This window comes from Pleurodeles waltl, chromosome 11 (genome assembly GCF_031143425.1).
Source record: "Pleurodeles waltl isolate 20211129_DDA chromosome 11, aPleWal1.hap1.20221129, whole genome shotgun sequence".
NCBI lineage: Eukaryota > Metazoa > Chordata > Amphibia > Caudata > Salamandridae > Pleurodeles > Pleurodeles waltl.
In genome coordinates, this window is record NC_090450.1 from 745,769,034 (window position 1) to 745,789,637 (window position 20,604).

The 20,604-nt window shown below is 44.1% G+C and overlaps 1 protein-coding gene across 1 annotated transcript in view; it reads right to left on the reverse strand.

Moving 5' to 3' along the window:
- CCDC60 (coiled-coil domain containing 60) overlaps window positions 1-20,604 on the reverse strand; it is a 493,444-nt gene that overhangs the window by 68,809 nt on the left and 404,031 nt on the right. The window contains exons 9-10 of the mRNA XM_069214471.1: window positions 16,603-16,690; window positions 7,508-7,600 (exon numbers count right to left, since the gene is read on the reverse strand). Coding sequence (XP_069070572.1) covers window positions 7,508-7,600; window positions 16,603-16,690 — 181 coding nt within the window. The remainder of the gene's footprint in view (window positions 1-7,507; window positions 7,601-16,602; window positions 16,691-20,604) is intronic.

Here is a 20,604-nt window from a genome sequence, read left to right on the forward strand (position 1 = left end):
CATCACCTTTGTGAAGACTCGAGGTGCTGAAGAAAGACCAAATGGAAGGACCGCAAACTGGTAATGCTGCAACCCCACCACAAACCAGAGATACTTCCTGTGCGACTTGAGTATAGGGATATGAAAGTAAGCATCCTGCAAGTTGACAGACACCATCCAATCCTCTTTGTTCAATGCCAGAAGTACCTGTGCTAGAGTCAGCATCTTGAATTTCTCCTGTTTGAGGCACCAATTCAAAATCCTCAGGTCTAGGATTGGTCTCACACAAACGTCCTTCTTGGGGATCAAGGAATTATCTTGAATAACAACGTTGACCCTTTTCCTGCTCTGGAACCAACTCCACTTTACCTTTTGACAAGAAGATCTGAACTTCCTGCTGCAACAACTGGAGATGGTCTTCTGAACAAAACAAGGGACGGGGAGGGATGGGAGGAGGAAACTCCTGAAAAGTGAGAGCATATCCTTTTCTCACAATGTTCAGAACCCATGAGTCTGATGTAATTAACTCCCACTCGTGGAGAACAAGACATAATCTTCACCCTACAGGAGAAGGGTGGTCAAAAATGGGGAGAAAACTAGGGCTGCTTCCCTTGTTGTTGTCCTCAAGAGGAAGAGGATGATGCAAGGTGTCGCTGGGTGGCCCTTCTTGTCCGAACCCTCCCCGCCCTCAAAAGGATCTATATGGGAGGCTGGCAGGCTGTTGGACTGTGGACTGGGGTCTCCCACGGTTGACGGCTCCACGCCCAAACCCCAAGAACTTTGCTGTGGCCCGACTATCTTTAAAACACTCTAGGGCAGAGTCCGCTTTATCACCAAACAGTTTCTCTCCATCAAAGAACAAATCCAATAAAGTAGTCTGCACATCAGAAGAAAACCCAGAGGACCTCAACCAAGCGTGCCTCCTGGTAGCAATAGAGGTACCTATTGCCCTGGCCACCGAGACCGTGGAATCCTGACCAGACTGGATTATCTGTTTTGCTGCAGCCTGAGCATCAGATAGAAGTTCACCAAATTGACCCTGTACATCCTGCGGCAGGTCAGGAACCACAGCCCTAGCCGATTCCATCAGGGTGTGTACGTATCTACCAAGAACACAGGTAGCATTCACAGACTTGAGAGCCATGCTGCAAGAAGAGAAAGTTTTCTTTGCCGATTGCTCCATGCTTTTGGATTCCCTGTCCGATGGAATCACAGGGAAGGAGCCTGGAGCAGACCGTGTAGAGCAAGAGGCCTGAACAACCAGGCTCTCCGGGGTAGGATGTTTCTAAAAGAACCCCGGATCTCCAGGCGCCACTCCGTACCTTCTTGCCACAGACCTATTAACAGCAGGTGATGACACAGGCATCCTCCAAAGCTCTAGTATGAGCTCCGTAAGAGGATCGTTGAACGGAAGCAAAGGATCCGCAGAAATTGAAGAAGGGTGTAGGACCTCCGTCAAAATGTTTGTCTTAACCTCTGCAGCAGGCAACGGTAGATCTAAAAGGTTCACCGCCTTCCTAATCACCGTGTGGAAGGAGGCCGCCTCCTCCGTGAACTCCCCCGGTGAAGATAGGTCCCATTCCGGGGAAGTGTCAAGCCCAATGGCCGAATCCAGCCCTTGCTATTCTCCCAAGGGCTCCATCGACATAGAATTGGCCGATGTCGATGACACTGACTTCAAAACTTGAAGACGCAGAACAGGAGAGGAAGGTTGGCTTCGGTCGAATCCATCATTCGGATCCGGTGCCAGAGTGGATCCCAACGGCGCCGAGGACACTTGAGGCTTCACCATCGGCGTCGACTGACGGGGCGATGAGATCGGCGCCATAGGTCTGGAAGGCGACGTCATCGGAACCACAGGACCTCGAGGCGACGTCATCGGTGCCGAACCGGAACCCTCAGCCGGATAGAAGGGCATGAACAGCGCCGCCTTGTAAGGAGCCCAACAAAAATGCCAACGGACCCGTGGGACCAGCCGGTGCACCAGCAGGGGCCATAGCATTAAACATCGAGAACATGGCATTTAAAAATGCCGCCGGATTTGCTCCCGGAGCTGGGAAGGTAGGATACCTCTGGTCTCCATGTTGCACCTGTGCTTACGGAACGTCGGAATCATGAGCAGCAGGTGAAAATCGAGGAGCCTCTGGAGGTGCCACTGCCTCGAAGACTGACGGCGCTGGAGACGCCTGAGGGCTCTGAGGTTGCGGAGTCACCGTCGGACTCACCTCCCACGTCGCATGGTGCCGTCGAGATGGAGACCTTGATCGGCTCCGAGCCAAACGGCGCCGAGAGTCATGACGATGTCGTTTCTTGTGTCTCTCCGACAAAGTATGGGAAGAGGATCTGTGATGACTCTTATGCCCCTTCTTTGCCTTGGCCAAAAAGAGTTTGGCCTCTCTCTCTTTCAGAGCCTTAGGGTTCATGCTCTGGCAGGAAACACACTCCTCAACGTCATGCTCACAGCTTAGACACCAAAGGCAATCATTATGAGGGTCAGTAACCGACAAGCGACCCCACACTCTCGACATGGCTTAAATCCCGACTTCCTTGGAGGAGACACTGTAACCAGAAACCGGATTAAAACTAGTAACAAGATGGAACACCTCCAACAGTAGCAAGAGCTAGGAGAAAACCGTTAGCGTCGAAGGCACAGAAAAAAGGGAACTGACATCAGCACGCCGGCAAAGACCTCTTAGTGGCACGGTGATGTCCGACGGAGTCGCGTAGAGCCGTGCAATTGTGACATCCTCGTCGACTTGGAGAGCTGGGAAGAAGATTTTCCATCGGATGCTGCCGCATGGGAGAATTCATAAGGGGAGAAATCCACAGGTAGTTGTATCCATCCAAAATAATTATCGCTCATTTCATAATTCCAATCAGTATGCAATCCAGCTTCTACGCATGGGTCAGAATATAGACCAGAGTTTGTAATAAGGGCCACAGAGCTGCACCATGTGCAAGCAGAAACACATGCACTTGCTGCCTATACACAAACTGGAGTATGAGCTTAACACATCATTGTCTGAAGGCAATTTGTTGAACTTCCTCCAACATAAGAAATTACAACGCTTCATCCATTCTCTCTAGTCAAGTCCAGGAAGATGATGACCTTGGCTCCATTTGTACAAAACAGACTTCTTGTAGACTACAGTGTGACTGATCATGACCCTTTCTTTGCAAGACCCAGTCTCTCCAACATCTGCCCCTTTTTTGGGGAGACACTGCCTATGTCTTGAGTAGGAGCTGAAAATTCCTTATACACAAATATGGAGTACAACTATTTCCCACAGAGCACATCAAATTCCACAAAATCATTAACCAACTCAGTCAGACTTTCACGCCTCTTGGAAGCAGGAAATCCTAAAATGTTTAGATTGGTCGAGAGGTCATGTTTCACTAGGTCAGGGTTCTGCAAAGTCGGTCCTGGAGAGCCGGGTCCATGCCAGATTTTTAGCATATCCACATTTAGAAAACTAGATTTCTGAAACATCTTTTTTCTAAATGTGGATATGCTAAAAATCTGGCATGGACCCGGCTCTCCAGGACCGACTTTTCAGAACCCTGCACTAGGTGACCCACATTAACACTGCAGATTCCTTTTGCAGTCTGTTCATCGCAAAGTCAAAATCTCCGAACCACTCTTCGGAGCCACTCAGCATCCTGTCTACAGCCTGTTGTGCATCTTCTCCAGTTTCCCTCCATCTGCCAATTATTCCTCAGTGTTGCATGAGGTGGCTGGAGCTCCCACATCGTGGCCATTAAAACAGACAAGTTAAATCTGCAGCAGAACCACCCTTACCTGCACAAGTGAGTTTCTGACCACTTACCGAAACACAGCTTTTAGGAGCAAGAAAGTGCTCCTTTAACTCTTTACACTTAGCTTCTAGAGGCAGGATGCAGCATTTGCAAGCGCTGTGTCCAAGAAGGTACCAGATGTCTGTGTGCTGGGGGGAGGTCGCACAGTTCTACACTGAATGTTCCAGTCCCCTTTGCCTGCACATTTTTGACACAACTGCAGACCCTGGTGGGCACATACTGTTGACATGTATCTACTTAAAATCACCTACCACCAATCACGTCCAGCATTCTGTGCCACCAACAGCCCAGCTTGAAAACGCTCTAACTTTCCCAAATTCAAAGTGGTGCTATTTTTGTTCTCTTCTATGGCACCAGTAAGACATTATAATGACCCCAAGCAAAATATTAAAGCACAGCCCGTCAACTGCAGAAATCTTTCTTCAAAATCTCACATATTCAGATCCTAGCAGCCCAACATGAGAGGTTGTACCACCGAGGAGAAGCAAAGCAGCTCCTGGGTAGAAGTAACCAGGTCTAACAACACTGAGTAGGTTGTTTGACTGCCTCCATCTGCTTAACACTTATTGGAAAAGGGCTAAACTTTATTGTTCCACACTGAAAGAGAAGGAGAGAAATCACCTCACTTATAACTTTATACAAAGAACAAGTGTGACTATTTAAGACCATGGAGGCATAATGAATCCCAAGGAAAGATTATCCACCTTATTCTCCATACCCAAATACCCAGGTACTTCTTCCTTCTATTGGACACTAATCCCAAACTTTCAGCTTAAGCAGTGGTTTCAAAGCTGTGGTCTGGGGACCCCCTGGGGAACCGCGAAGTCTGCCCATGGGGGTCTGTGACTGTTTAGAAATTTAATATTAACAGAAAAATAAGGTGTATATAAATCAATTGGCTAAATGTACAATTAAAACATACTGTAAATGTCAAGGAATTTGAAAATGGAAGAGAAAAATTAAAATAGTATCTTCAGATTGATTCGTGGGAGCAGTGCAGGTGCATCAAGCAGAAATAGTAAGGATGATGTGTGGCACCAATTGAATTTAAAAACCCTCCAACCTTCCTTTTAAAATTAACATTTTTATGTTTGCTGGGGTCCCCTGCATTCAGTAACAACTCAGTGGGTGGGGTCCCTGGATTCCAATAATGATTCAGGTCCCCAGGTTCCAGATGTGATAAATTGGGGGTCTACAGAAGTCTAAAGTTTGAGAACCACTGATGCACAGGAGAGGCAAAAAACTATCATCTGGATTTGAAGGTGATGAGTAATTCAGAGAAAGCCATCAAACAATGGGGTCCATAAGGCACTACATCACATCCTAATCCATTTTTTTTTTTGTTGCCCACCATGCCACCCCAGTTGGACCCGGCCCATTGTAAATCAGTGCTGACCCTGCTCTGCATGTTAACATTGCAGCCCCACTTGCCATGCCAGGCGGGTCCTCCCTGGACCCGAAACAAGCATCCTGGGACCAGTTTTGGAGTATGACTTGCAAATTTCCAACTGCATCGCCTCCAAGTGTTTATAACTGCTAACACAATTGGGCGCTCTGGAGTTCAGGCTAAAGTCAGAGTGAGTTTCTCACTGCGCCGGTCAGTGAGTCAAAAAGGTGTTCAAAATTCATGATAATCCGATCCTTGATCTGACCTCTCTGAGGTGCGCACAGAGCAATGGCCATGTATTCCATCTCAACTGTGTGAAGGAGGTGCACAGTTGTCACAATATTGACACCAGCAAAACTAAAAGAAAATGCAGTGTTTACAGGTGATTGGGTGCCTTGTGTGTTTGGGGGGTGATGAGGTGTAAGATATGCAGATGGGTGAGATGTGGACAGAAGAAGGATGTACATGCCTAACACAGAGTGAACATAAAGGGAGAGACTGAGACACTCTGAAGACCAATACCCCTTGTACCGGCATCAGTAATGATTATTTCACAGTCTCACAATTTCAGAATTGGAACATTTTGAATATTATCTTAAAAAAAAAAAAAACTGGCTAGGTTTTGTGTGTCAGTTTTGTTTTAGACCTGGCTACAATAACAGAAAAAAACTCAAAGGAACCTAACTGGGTAACACTATTGGAATCGCAGAAATGTGGTTTATGTTTAAGCCACACCCTGAATTACGTAGGCTACGCTCATTTCAGAGAACCTCAACTCCTTTCATCCCACTGTAAGCACTGTAGTTTCCTCAGCAACCCGAGGTTAATTGCATCAGGCACGGGGAGGCTTAAGGCGACAGAGAAAGAGAGGGCGAGATGGTAAACATAGAGAGAAAGCAATCCAAGATGGAAAAAGGGAGAAAGAAAGGGAGGATGGATGGAAAGAGTGAGATTGCATGAGGAGGGTAAGGGAGTGGCTGGTTTCAACATTTTCTCCAGCCTTGCTTTTTGTTCCCGACTCCGGCCCTGGTGACTCTGTAGAAAGGTTGACACTACTCATCTCCTTAGACTTCTTAATTCTGTTTTCTTCTTGTCATTTGTTCTTCATTTGCTTGCATTACACATATTTACATTGCCTTTTTTTAAAATAAAAAAAAGAATTACGTGTGTTCCCCAATTTCCATTTTGAAAAATGGTGGCAAAAACAGCAAACCGGATAAAAGAGGAATAATTATCCTCTGCTGGAGTCTCGTTTTCTTTGACCAACAGACATGAAAAAGCTGTCCACGCAGTTAGCCTTATTAAACGCAAATTCAAAGTAGAATAACAAAGGCATGCTGAACAACTTTGGCATTGATGCCTTGCTACAGTCAACCAGAGCTGGGATATACCTGCCCCAGAAATGGTTTCTGTAAAGACAAGATTTAATTTTGAACAGGACGACCAATGAAAATAGCAGATACCACTTTCCTTCTTGCAACGGCTAAACTCCATTTCTGAAGCACAGCGCTTGCTAAGCCAATCACAAAGCCTATAATTCTGCACATTACAGTCCCTTATGCACCTATCTCTCAAGATTTGCAATTAGTGTCAGAAGCGGCATTTATTAAGCCAACCCTAAGAAATATTGAAATGGGCCAAGCACGAAAGGGATCTAGAGTGAGAAGAAAGAAATGCTGCAGCAAGCACTCATAAGTGGCCCTGGCTTCATGCCAAAGTCTCAAATTGTCACCACTTAAGGGCGGTTGCAACTGCCCCCCCCCCCCTCCCCAGCCCGTACCCCCCCCCCCCCCAGCCCCTCTCCCCCCCCACACCAGCATGTTGTGACAGTTCCCTTCGAGAGGAACAGAAAGAAGCTAGAAAGGAAGACAAAGAACGTTCTTTATATTTTGCAACGAAAGCTGAAAATTAGACGAATATCTACAATGATTAAAGTTCGAAACTTATGAAGAAACACAACCTTCAGCAGATAATGATGAGCCTATATATGGGCACATAGAAAGCAGGAGTTCAATGCGAGTGTCCTAAGGAAAATCATTCCCTTGGTGTATATATGACCTCATTTGGATATGCCATGCATTCATATTTAAATTAGACTCTGTGAAAAATAGAAGCCAATACACAAATGATCGGTGTAAAATGTCACCTCACCATGGCTACTATATGACTTAAGCAAACTGTGTGTAAGCAGTGCACTTTGCATTCTAGCAAGTGGGGTGGGAGAGTTAGAGGAAAAAACAAATACGAGTTAATAAAATAATGCATGTCATATAGCTACAGAACTTGTTCTCACAAGACATTCAAGAGTCATTGCAAACATTTTACCTTTTAGGCCTCTGCTTTGGTGTTCTTGCTTTTTCCTGTTCCATACAATCTGGAATGCTACATTTCTCTTCAATAATGGACATGGAGGGTGTCCTGCAAGATGCAGAAAAGTATACAGTAAATCAATGCCATTACCTAATAGTTAAATCAAACAAGCAAAGGGTAATGAGAGGAATGCTGGCAATCATTTAGGGTAGCATTCCAACCCACTGTTCTTTTGCCCACCATGCCAACTCAGTTTAGACCCCCTCATATACAAATCTGTCTTGCTCCAATAGGAACAATCCAGCACAAACTGCTAGGACAGATCCTCTCTTTACTGGAACACAATCAAACAGAGACCAGTTTCGCCACGATTGGGGCCTGTTAGAAATGGAGTCTTTGGTTGACAGTCAGGTTACCCCCTGTTCAAGCAAGGACCCTCACTCTATTCAGGGTAAAAGAGAATCACCCTCAGCTAACCCCTGCTTACCCCCTTGGTAGCTTGGCAGAGCAGTAGGCTTAACTTCAGAGTGCTAGGTGTAAAGTATTTGTACCAACACACATAGTAACTTAAAGAAAACACTACAAAATGACAACACCAGTTTAGAAAAATAGGAAATATTTATCTAAACAAAACAAGACCAAAACGTCAAAAATCCACAATACACAAGTCATCAATAAAAATGCAAAAAGAGTCTTTAAGTAGTTTTAAACACACGCTAGCACAGCTAGCGTGAAAATTTACCTGGTGCGCATCAAAAATAACCCCGCACGGGCAGGTGTGCGTCGAAAAGGGCTTGCGGTGCGTCGATGTCGCTCACGAGCGAGACCTTGCGTCGTTTCCCCCTTCTGTCGAGTCTGCGTGCGTCGGTTCTTCTCTCTGCAGGAGAGAGATGCGTTGATTCGATCCGCACACGGGTCCAGGCAGGCCTTGCGTTGCTTTTGCACGCACACGATGGTTCACGTCAGAAATTCAGCCTTCCGATGATCTGAAAACCACGCAGCGCGGGTTGCGATCTCCCAGCCTCCGTCAGCGATGCTGCGCGTCTTTTCTCCTGCTCCGTGCATCGATTCTTCGGTCGCATTTCCGGCGAGTCTCGATTCTCAGCAGCGGAGCTGGCGGCGCGTCGTTTCTTCAGCCGCAGATCGGAGTTGCGTTGATCTTTTCCCCGCACGGCACTCTGTGTGTGGATTTCTTCCTCTTAGGCTGCCAGCTTCTCCTTTCAGGGTCCCAGGAACTGGATGGGCACCACAGGGCAGAGTAGGAGTCTCTCCAGAGACTCCAGGTACTGGCAGAGAGAAGTTTTTGCTGTCCCTGAGACTTCAAACAACAGGAGGCAAGCTCTGAATCAAGACCTTGGAGGTTTCTTCTCAAGATGGAAGGCACACAAAGTCCAGTCTTTGCCCTCTTACTCCGGCAGAAGCAGCAACTTCAGGATAGCTCCACACAGCACAGTCCCAGGCAGGGCAGCTCTTCTTCCTCAGCTATTCAGCTGTTCTCCAGGCAGAAGTTCCTCGTGGTTCCAGAAGTGTTTCTAAAGTCTGTGGTTTTGGGTGCCCTTCTTATACTCAATTTCTCCTTTGAAGTAGGCCTACTTCAAAGTAAAGTCTTTTTTGAATGTGAAATCCTGGCTTGCCCAGGCCAGGCCCCAGACACTCACCAGGGGGTTTGAGACGGCATTGTCTGAGGGCAGGCACAGCCCTTTCAGGTGTGAGTGACCACTCCTCCCCTCCCTCCTAGCACAGATGGCTCATCAGGATATGCAGGCTACACCCCAGCTCCCTTTGTGTCACTGTCTAGTGTGAGGTGCAACCAGCCCAACTGTCAAACTGACCCCAACAGGGAATCCACAAACAGTCAGAGTCACAGAAATGGTATAATGAAGAAAATGCCCACTTTCTAAAAGTGGCATTTTCAAACACACAAGCTTAAAATCAACTTTACTAAAAGATGTATTTTTAAATTGTGAACTCAGAGATCCCAAACTCCACATGTCCATCCGCTCCCAAAGGGAATATACACTTTAATCAGATTTAAAGGTAGCCCCCATGTTAACCTATGAGAGGGACAGGCCTTGCAACAGTGAAAAACGAATTTAGCAATATTTCACTGTCAGGGCATATAAAAAACATTATTATATGTCCTACCTTAACCATACACTGCACCCTGCCCTTGGAGCTACCTAGGGCCTACCTTAGGGGTGTCTGACATGTAAGAAAAGGGAAGGTTTGGGCCTGGCAAGTGGGTACACTTGCCAAGTCGAATTTACAGTTAAAACTGCACACACAGACACTGCAGTGGCAGGTCCGAGACATGATTACAGAGCTACTTATGTGGGTGGCACAACCAGTGCTGCAGGCCCACTAGTAGCATTTTATTTACAGGCCCTGGGCACCTCTAGTGCACTTTACTAAAGACTTACTAGTAAATCAAATATGCCAATCATGGATAAACCAATCACATACAATTTACACAGAGAGCATATGCACTTTAGCACTGGTAAAGTGCTCAGAGTTCAAAAGCCAACAGCAACAGGTCAGAAAAAATAGGAGGTAGGAGGCAAAAAGATTGGGGATGATCCGGCATAAGCAAAACAATCCAACAGGGCCTATCAGTTGGGTGTAGTTTGATTCCTGTGGCACAGAGAGCACGGGACCCACGACTGGTTATACTTCTAGGGCATACACTTAGAGTAGTACTTTTAACACACAAAATCTGATCATGAAATGCTTGCAATAAGTTTAACCACTGGCAAGTGTTTTGGGGAAGCATTCCAACCCATTGTTCTTATGCTTACAAAGTCACTTCAGTTTGTACCCAGCCATATGCAAATCAGTCTTCGCCCCGCTTCAATAGAAAGAGTCCAACCCAAACTGCTAGGTGCTCTCTAAACCGGAACACAAGGAAGAACTTTTTGTTTGCACAGTAAACGCCTTAAGTGTGATAAGTATGCTCAGATGTGTGTCCCATGCTCAATGTGTCACAGGACTCAAGCTGTGCTTCATTGATGAGACCTAAGTAGGTCGAAACCGGTATGGGGTCGATTGTGTTCACATTTGGCGGAGGCTGGTCTGGTAATTGGGGCTGGGCTGTTAATACTGGAGTAGGACCAAGATTGATTTGCAGAATATGGTTCACAGTTTGTATGAGGAGAAGATATGTTTAAACAAGCATCTGCAATTCAATGGGCCTTGCAATTGCTCGAGTTAGAGCTATTAGCATTGCAAACTCCTAACCGGACTTTTCTTGCCACATAAATTGAAAATGAAAAGTAAAACAGTTTCACATAACTAACCAGACTTTTCTTACCTTATAAACTGAAAAGTGAAAGTTTCACATAAGCGAGCTGACGGCCGCCATCAGTGTAAAACAGACAAAGGGAAATAAAAGTTCCCTTGCAGTGAAACCTATTGGCAAAAGTGCAATTATCTATGTAACCGGCAAAAGTGCAATTACCTATGTAACAGGATCGATGTCATGCAAAGCGCTCGACTACTGCCCAGCGAGATCGCATTGCGAAATAAAGAGAAAAAGTAGTCGAGAAACCAGACGGAAAACATCGAGCCTCATACGTTTTCAGTAGTTGGTCGGTGCGCTTGAGGAGGGCTGAACACCGGAAAAGGCATGACGTATGCATGCCTTTCACTAATGAAAGCAAGCAGATTTTAAAAGTCAGGTCTTTTTCGCACATTAAACATGCATTTGTTGTGCACCCATACCTTATAAATCCGACCAGATAAGAAATCCCACATTGAAGTATTTCCCCAATGAGACTCCAAACTCCAGATTCAGACTCATCTTGATACTCCATTTGACATCAACCCAAATATCACTGAGCCCTGCAACCAAGTCCTCACCTCAATTTTTTTTCCAACGGTTTTTGCCACCAGACACACTGCTGCTTAATGCCCCATGACAAGGCTTTTTGCTCCCTGGCCACTTTAACCTTATGAAGTGACAACAACACATCAATAATTGCACATCTTCATTGCATGACATCCAGGTGTTCAACTTACTCTTGCAACAGTGTGCTATGCTATCACACTAATGCCCAAGAATCTAGGTAAAAATAGACCCAGAGCTCACAAGGAATCTGCCTGAAACAGCCCAACCTCAACTAAACACGTTGGAAGTTCTGCACTATTCTTATCTCCAATTAATCTATTATATACAATTCAACACTCCATCACCTCTTTCTCATCCTCCACCAAAGGCACCTTTATAGCGACAATCCTTTTTAATTCAAGTCTATTTATTGTTTTTTCAGTTTTTTTCACATACATATACATAATTATTATAGACAGTGCTACCAGAATTAGGTGGCAGGGGAGACCAAATAATGTGGCAGGGAAGGACCAAATAATGTGGCAGGGAAGGACCAAATAATGTGGCAGAGGAGGACCAAATAATGCTGCAGGGTTGACAAAATTATGTTGCATGAAAAGGCAAATTATGGAGCGTAATGCAGCACATTTTGTGTTAGTATTTCAATATTTCGCCATCCATTTTGTACACTTGTTAATACTGTCTGGGCATGGGTTGCATCTCATTGGTACCAGTTTAACATCTAAATGTAGCACTAAGCAATAGAAAGGTGACCAGTTAACCTTGGCAAAGGGCCTTCCACTGTGTTACAACACGTGCCACTGCGGTTTTAGTAATACGTGTTGCTGAGATTTTCATAACTTTTGGACCATTTGATCTAGAAACAAATTTCTTTGTTAAAATCTGCAGATGTTGCAGAAGATGATGGATGATGTGGCAAATGCGGCACATCCATAATTATGCAAAAAGCACCACGGCCGCACAATCATAATTCCAGTGGCCTTGCACTAAAACTAATTACTGAAACTTCAATCTTCAACCAAACCCCCTTGCTCCCCTACTGCCCTTCTCTAAAAGTTTTGTGATTTAATTTGCTGTGTTACGCAGTTTACTAAAATTGCAGAGATTATCCCCTCCTTCTATCTAAGGAAATATTCTCAGTCCCCTCTATCCTTCGTCTATTCTTAGTTAAACAGTTGTAGAGCTCTCAGTTTGGGCAGTGCGAAGCAGCGATACTCCAAAAGCAATTTGTGGATTGCAAATTTTGGGATTTTTTTTCTGCATGAATAAGGTTGTGGGACTATTTCTCATTTGCCTGCAGCTGTCATAGCTCATACAACCATTGTACAGGGCTTGGGAGCTCTCTTTTTCCAGAGCCCGGCATTTAGCATCCTTGCTGCCCTCAACATGTTCCACAATAGAACTCTGTCCATGGTATTTATGAGTTCTAGTTCTTGATAAGGGAACCTAAATAAACTCAAGCCGGATGAGCTACTATAGGGACACCTAACATATCAATGATGTGGCTGAAGATCAAATCTGAATGTAAACGTTGAAGCGGCTGACATACAAGTGGTCAATTTCTAGCTCTCTCTTTCCTCATTGAAGTGTAGAAGGATTTTGCTTCTGTTTCTCAAACTGTGTTGAACATAGATCATAGAAACATGTTGTTGCAGTGGATTTTATAAAAAAATATGCATCTATGTTATACAAGTGTTAGTCAACCTATTAGTGAAGTAATAGGAAATAATGGACATAAGAAAAAGGTGATAATTTGCTCTCAATGGCTCCAAACGAATAAAATATTACACAAATCATGTATGTGCATAGTTTTTCCGTAGTATCTACTTGTTAGAAATTGGGTCTCTGGTTGGCAGTCAGTATGCACTCTGTCCAAGCAGGGACCCTAACTCTAATCAGAATATGGGAGATACACACCTAGGATAATCCCTGCTCAGCCCCTTGGTAGCTTGGCACATGAAGTCAAGCGTATCCCAGAGGCAATGTGTAAAGTATTTGTACAATCACACACACTAACACAGTGAAAACACCACAAAAGGACTCCACACCGGTTTAGAAAAATAGCCAATACTTACTGAGTAAAACAAGGTCAGAACGACAAAATCCAACAAACACAAGTAAAGTTATGAATTTTCCAAGATTAAACTTCAATATAGTGCTTAGAAACACAAATACCTCGGATTGGTGATATCACGGCATCGTGATGGAGTCGTTCCCAACAATCCAATGCCAATGGTGCCGGTCACAGAGTCGCACGGACCCCCAGGTCCACTACCTTGTGAAAATGAGGAAACAAGGCGGTGCACGCTTTCGGGGAGCCAGGGGTTGATGTACGGTACGGCGAAACAAAGGAGTTTGGTGCGAGGCATCAGGTCCTTGCTGTGGAGGTGAGGCAGTGTCTGGGTGAATCATCAGATCCTCGCACTTACGGCAGGGTCCATATCCAGTGGTTACGACGTGGTGCAGCGACCTCACAAGGTTGCAGTCATGCCACAGGACTTCAGGCGTCGCAGTAGAGTAGGGTGTCACAGATGTTGGTGAAATGGCACTTCGGAACTCATGGAGTTGTGGACTTCAGCGAGGCTGTGTCGGGCCTACGGGACCACGACTTCAGTTGCTGGTGGCGTCATGGAAACCGGTAGCCACGTCAGTCAAGGTGTCGTTCAAAGTCGGTGCACTTGGTCCTTCTTGGCTTTTCACCAGCTTTCACTCCCAACAGCCCAGAACTGGAGGAGGCACTACTTGGCGAGTAAGAGTCCACAGCAAGTTAACCCAGGGGCTGGTAGGTGAGATCTTTGATGTCCCTGAGACTTCTTGACAGGATGCAAGCTCAGTAAAAGACCTTGGAGAAACTTCACAAGCCGGATACACAGCAAAGTGCACTCTTTGCCCTCTCTGAGGCAGAAACAGAAACTGCAGGCCAACCCAGCACACATAGACACTGCAGTGGCAGGCCTGAGGCATGTTTCCATGCTACTCGTGTGGGAGGCATAATCAGTGCTCAGGCCCACTACTAGCATTTGATTTACAGGCCCTGGGCACCTCTAGTGCACTTTACTAGGCACTTACTAGTAAATCAGATATGGCAATCATGAAAAAGCAAATTACACATACAGTTTATGCAGAGAGCACTAACACTTTAGCATTGGCCAGCAGTGGTAAATTGCCCTGAGTACCAAAACCAGAGTCAGGCACACAGTCACAACTTAGGAAACAGAGGCAAAAAGAAAGACTACGCTAAGGATGCCAGGTCTAACATTACTCATTTTCTTGCTTGTAACTACCAAGCAACATAGTTTTAAAATGGCTAACTTATTTATGTATGAAATCCTTCCTTCTGGGTGCTGATGCCCAGCGCTCATGGAGGAAGGGCCAGTGGGATAGCTGAATGGGGTCGGCAGTTGGGGCTACCGGTGTGAGAACTTCACCCCCAGCCCAAGTCCTGTCCTGTACCCAAAGCCAGAGGCATAACACAGGGCCCCTGTGGTGCAGTGGTCCTCCAACACTCAGGGGGGCCACCCCTCAACCTTTCACGGGCCCCCATTCAGCCAAATGGCAATGAATATCTGTAGGATAATTGAGACTCAGAGGCTCCTAGTTACATTCTACGGGGGGTTTGACACTACCACAAGCTGGGGCACTGGCATCCCATTGCCTAGAAGTTAAGGTTACAAAACAGACCAATTGTATCTCTGTGTGATACATGATGGTTGGTGAAAAACTGAAAACAAGATAACAGGGACTTGCTAACTTGGCAATACTGCCCTTTTCCTCTGTGCAGTACATATAGACAGGCAAACTGCCATCTCTCGCCACATCTCCCACTACCACGAAGAGGGCTGCGTCATTGCCCCCTGGCCTGTACGAACTTATGACTAGCATTCCAACTGAGCAAATAATTAAACCGGCGACACAGCACGTTTTGGTGCACTTTATTGCAGTATTGTATTTATTACTAAAGTCAGGCAACACCTAAAGCTGACTCTACGCCAGAACTAAAAGGGCAAGACTTAAAATACGACTCTGAGTCAAGCTAAGGCTGCCTTCTTTTGCGGAAACTGAATACAATTATTATGAAGTAGAAGGACTAGAAAAGTGTTACTCATTCATAGACAAGCTCGAAATGACTGATGCCGTTTCCAGTAAGGACTATGGTTTTCTCACCACGGAAGGTACCTTCAGGATGCAAAGGGCTTAACAGTATCAGATCCTTATCAGCTGTACCCTACAGATTCCCTATGTGTAATTTCCTAACCAAGAATGAAGCAGGGCTGGCACTTAGTAAAGCGCTTCACAAGCTATGCACCTACAAAAGCTTTGAAAAGGATGCATGTAGGCACCATTATCAACAGGGAGAAAAACAAATTGCAGATGTAGCTGAAAACTGAGGCAGGACCAACTATCTCTTCTTCCACCACCAGTAAGAAAGACAATTTAGGCGAGCTGTTAATTTTACATGTGAATGTTAAGGAGCAGCCAGGCGTATTAGGCTATTAGCATATCTATTATAAAGCCATTCATTTCTTCCTAGAACAGGTGGGCCTGTGGAACCACAAGTAAATAGAGCATGATGAGCCTGCTAGGAATAGATTGTGGTTAAAGTCTGCATGAACGGCTGCAGAGTAGCCCAGAATACAAATTGTGGGCCTGATGTAGTGTTTGGCGAATGGTAAACTTAAAAGGGCGTGATTACGAGTTCAGGTGTTATTTCCCCCACCTTATAAATAATGATAACATGGAGTATGTTATTTATCGGGTGCAATAAATGAAACCTATTATTAGTTTGTGGGGAATAACATGCGAAATCCAATGAGTAAACACTATATGCTTTTCCCGAATACATTTCGGCAGGTTTGACCCGCCAAAATTTATCAGAAGGATGAGGTATCGTAAACAATCTTCAAACTCGTAATCAGGCCGTAAATCATCAACCCCTCTGAATGAAATGTGACGTTCGTACACCAATAGCAAATCTAAAAGATGGTGCTACATTTCCAGTACGCCAAAAGACAATCAGATTCTGCAATATTTAACCTAAATCTGTTGATACTCGGAATGCTGAAATAGCAGCTGTAACATATGACGAGGGTAAATAGATTCCTATGCACAGAAAAAAACATGACCTCTCTGTGAAAACCTTATGAGTACTGTCAAACGTGGCTTTGTTCAAAGGAGGAAAAAGTGTGTAAATCTGGAATTAGTGGGTCAAAATCCTTTAGCAACGTGAAAACTACACATTGATGTTATCCTCAGAGAATTATCATACCTCACAAGTTTCTGTTTCTTCTGGTTCTCCTCTTCATTTAATTGCTTCAACACGCTCTGTCGGATCTCCTCCACCAGCGTTTGCAAATCTAAGGATAGCAAAATAATACTTGAGGATTAAAGTACTTAGGACAACTTTTTTAGCCATAATATTATCCACAGAGTTTACATATTAAAAGTTTTGAAAAGTGTTTTTATATTGAACATTTTCAATTATATTTAATATGTTGTCTTTACATTTACATATGGCCAAAAGACTACAAGCTCTCCAACCACCCTGTTCTTTTCCAATGTGAAGGAAGAGAATATCAATTTGGAACAGTGTTAATTACTGACTAAGAAGGGAGGTGTAAACTGGAGGGGCAGCACTATAAGAAAATCTCTTTTAGAAATTATATATATCAGCCTCCTGTGGCAACCATTTTTTTCAGTCACCCAGAAATAGCTATTGACTGAAAATGAGAGGATCATGACAAACGAAGGCTGGATTGTATTAGGAGTTTCCTCATGGCAGGTTCCTCAAATTAGAGGTACAATTTGTCAAGTTCTCTTTTCAAGTTACTAGATGCCTTTCTCCCACAGGCATTACAACTAGTTATAAAAAAAATATATATATATATATATATATATATATATACACACACGTTATAGTTAGGAAATAGAAATAAAAAAACATAGAAATAAACTAAAAAAAACAAAGGTTACAGGGATGTTATAGTTAGGCTCACATTTTAAAGGTACAAATTCATAGAAATTCTCCACCTAGAGTTATCAGAAGTAACCATAACTATAACTTGTGCCATTAGAGAACTACAACTCGCGCCCCGGCCATACACAGTTATCTGATCAGCAATTTTACTGCAGATGTTACAGTGACATTATCAATGGTGTTATCAAAGTATGTCATGAGTGCTGTAATTGTATGGGAATTAGTGCATGGTGAGGGTGCGAGTTGTAGTTATCTTAGGGCATGAGTTATAGTTACTTATGATAACCAATTATAACTGGTGAATTTCTATGGTTTCATATGTTTAAAATGAGAGCATAACTATAACGTCCCTATAACATTCGTTTTTTAAGTGAATTTCTGTTTTTTCAATTCTATTTCTTAACTATAATGTCCCTGTAGCCTTTGTTTTTTCAGTGAATTTCTATGATTTTTTTTTAATGTGAAGTAATTTTTATTACTATATGTTAACCAAACCACCGCCATGCACGGCTTTGGTCGTGTGCGGTGAGGGTGGGCCGTGGTGCCTGGCCTGCAGTCAGACCCTGAGGACTACCCCCTTAACCACCCAACCCCATGTTGCACACAGTCCTTTGGACATGCGCAGCGGGAGCTGGCCGTGGCCTGTCTCTTTGGGTGTGAGAATAGGTGTGAGAGGGTGTCTCTGGGGGTGAGAGTGGCTGTGGGAGGATCTCTGTGTGTAAGCGGGTGCATCAGGTGTCTTAGTGGGTGCATCAGTTTCTGTGTGGGTCTTTGAGTGGGTGAATCAGGGTTTCAGTGGGTCTGTGAATGGGTGTGTGAGAGTCTCAGTGGGTCTGTGAGTGCGTGAGTAAGGGTCTGAATAAGGCTGTGAGTGAGTGCATGAGGGACTGAGTGGATGTGTGAGTTTCTGAGTAGGTTTGTGAGTGGGTACGTAAGGGTGTGAGTGGGTGAAAGATTGAAAAAAAGAAATTGAGAACGAGAGAACGAGAGTGAAAGGGAGAGAGACAGGCAATTGTTTACGCTTTGATGAATGATATGCTTAGAATGAGAGATTTAACAGAATGGGTTCTGAATTTAATCACACAAAACCAGAGAAATTCAGCAGTTATAGAGTTATTTCAAGGAACTATAACTCGAGCCCTAAGGTAATGATAACACGCACCCTCGCCAGGCGAATGCTAATCACCCCCAGATACTACAGCAATCATGACAAATTCTATTATGTCATTAAAAATATCAATGAAGCATTAGCAGTCAAATTAATGAAGAAAAAACTGTGCAAGGCGGAGGCACGAGTTATAGTTACCTTAGGATGTGAGGTATAATTACTTGAAATAACTCTAACTGTTGAATTTCTATGGTTTGTACGAGCAAATTCAGAACCTAACTGGGAGAGAGGGAGGAAGGGAGGGAGATGGAGATGTAGAGGGAGAGGGAGAGAGAGACAGATAGGGAGAGGGAGAGAGGGAGAGAGAGAGAGAGACACTTTCACTGGACCAGCCAATTGCTATCAACACCGGTGTCCAACAGCAGCAAAAGATAAGGTTATTTATTTACCCTTAACTTCTCAAAAAAAGGCTGAAAAGGTTTGCACGAAATCACAAAAAGCAAGCTGAGTAAAAATCTAGGTATCTGACAATTGTGATGTAATTCTTTTGGGCCCTTTTTTACTGTATTGTTGTTTAATTTTCCCTATGGAAACTGCATGGGGAATAAGCATTTCAGAACCCCCTTTTTTTTCAGCCACCACTTGATGGATCATCCCGAAACATTCCATGAAGCAGCTGAGGGTGGATGAATGTTTTGAAAAGATTTGTCGAACTACGTTAAAGTTATTAGTGAAACAAAATCACTCTTCCCAGGAAAGTCTAACCTAACTATGACAAAGTTAAAGTTAATTATATGTCACCTTAGGTGTATTTCTATATTTAAACATAAAAATATATAGGTGTATATATTTTTGCGGTGACTCCCTAAAATCCCCCTTTTTGTCTGGTAGGGGCACAAGTCCCCCAAAGAATACCTTTAAAATAAAAAAAAACTTGCCTCCCTTTACCTCTACCTGCTTCTGAATCCTAAAAATCTCTTACCGCCAGTTAGAACTGTCAGCCTTACGGTGTTCTTCCACCAAACATTTTGCCTTCCTCCTCCACTTTTGCTGACCTCGTTTTTGCTGACTTTTGGACTTTGCACACTTTAAAAGTGCTAAAGTGCATGCGCTCCCTCCTTAAAACATAGTAAAACTTGCTTATTCCCAAGTCCCTAGTAAAGAGGCACTGCATATGCCCAGAGCCTGTAAATGAAATGCTACTAGTGGGCCTGTAGCACTGACTGTGCTACCCACTTTATTAACCCTTTAAACATGTCTCAGGCCTGAGTGTGCAGTTTTAATTGTCATTTCGACATGGCAAAATAACCTTTTGCCAGGCCAAAGCCTTCCCTTTATATACATGTAAGACACCCCCAGGGTCAAGCCCTGGTCAGCCCAGAGGGCAGGGTGCAGTGCATTCAAAAGTAGGAAATGTACTTTCAAGTTTTACATGTCCTGGTACTGAAACAATCTTACATTTGGTTTTCATTACTGCAAGGCCTATCTCTCCCAGAGACCAATATTGGAGATACCTTATTACCTTTAATGAGCTGTAATTTCCAAACCATACCCCCTTTACCTCTAGCCACACCTGAGCCCTAAAATCACTCTTACCTCCCTTGACCTCTATTGGTCCCTATCCTAAAATCTTCCTTACCTCCCCTTTACCTCTACTTGCCCCTTAACCTTAAAATTACCCTTGCTTCCCTTTACCTCTAGCCACCTCTAAACAATAAAATCACCCTTACCTCCACCTGCATCTTAACCCTTGCTTTTAAATAATATAAAAATAAGCTGTGGAATAAAGTACTATGTGGTAATGGATGCTGGGTAAAGGTAAAAAACCATATATACTTACCTGCGTTGTACTTACCAGCAAGTAAAGACAGGAGTAAAAGTCATGCGTAAGGACCGTGGGATAAAGGATACAAGGATACGTTTTCAAATATTCTGCAAGTCATATGTTCCCTTGTAACAACATCGCAATTGCACATTCTTATTTTCCTGGGGATTATATTATAAATTTTTAGAGGCCAGTAATGGAACATCAGAGTAAGTGCACAATAAGGAGGGAAACTAATGGTTTCATGTGAATCTGTGGGAAACACACACTTAGTGGAGGTCTGCACCGCGAGAGATGAATGATTTGCGAAGAAGACTGGTAAAAAGAATAAATAACATATGAAAGAGTAAAACGCCCTTTT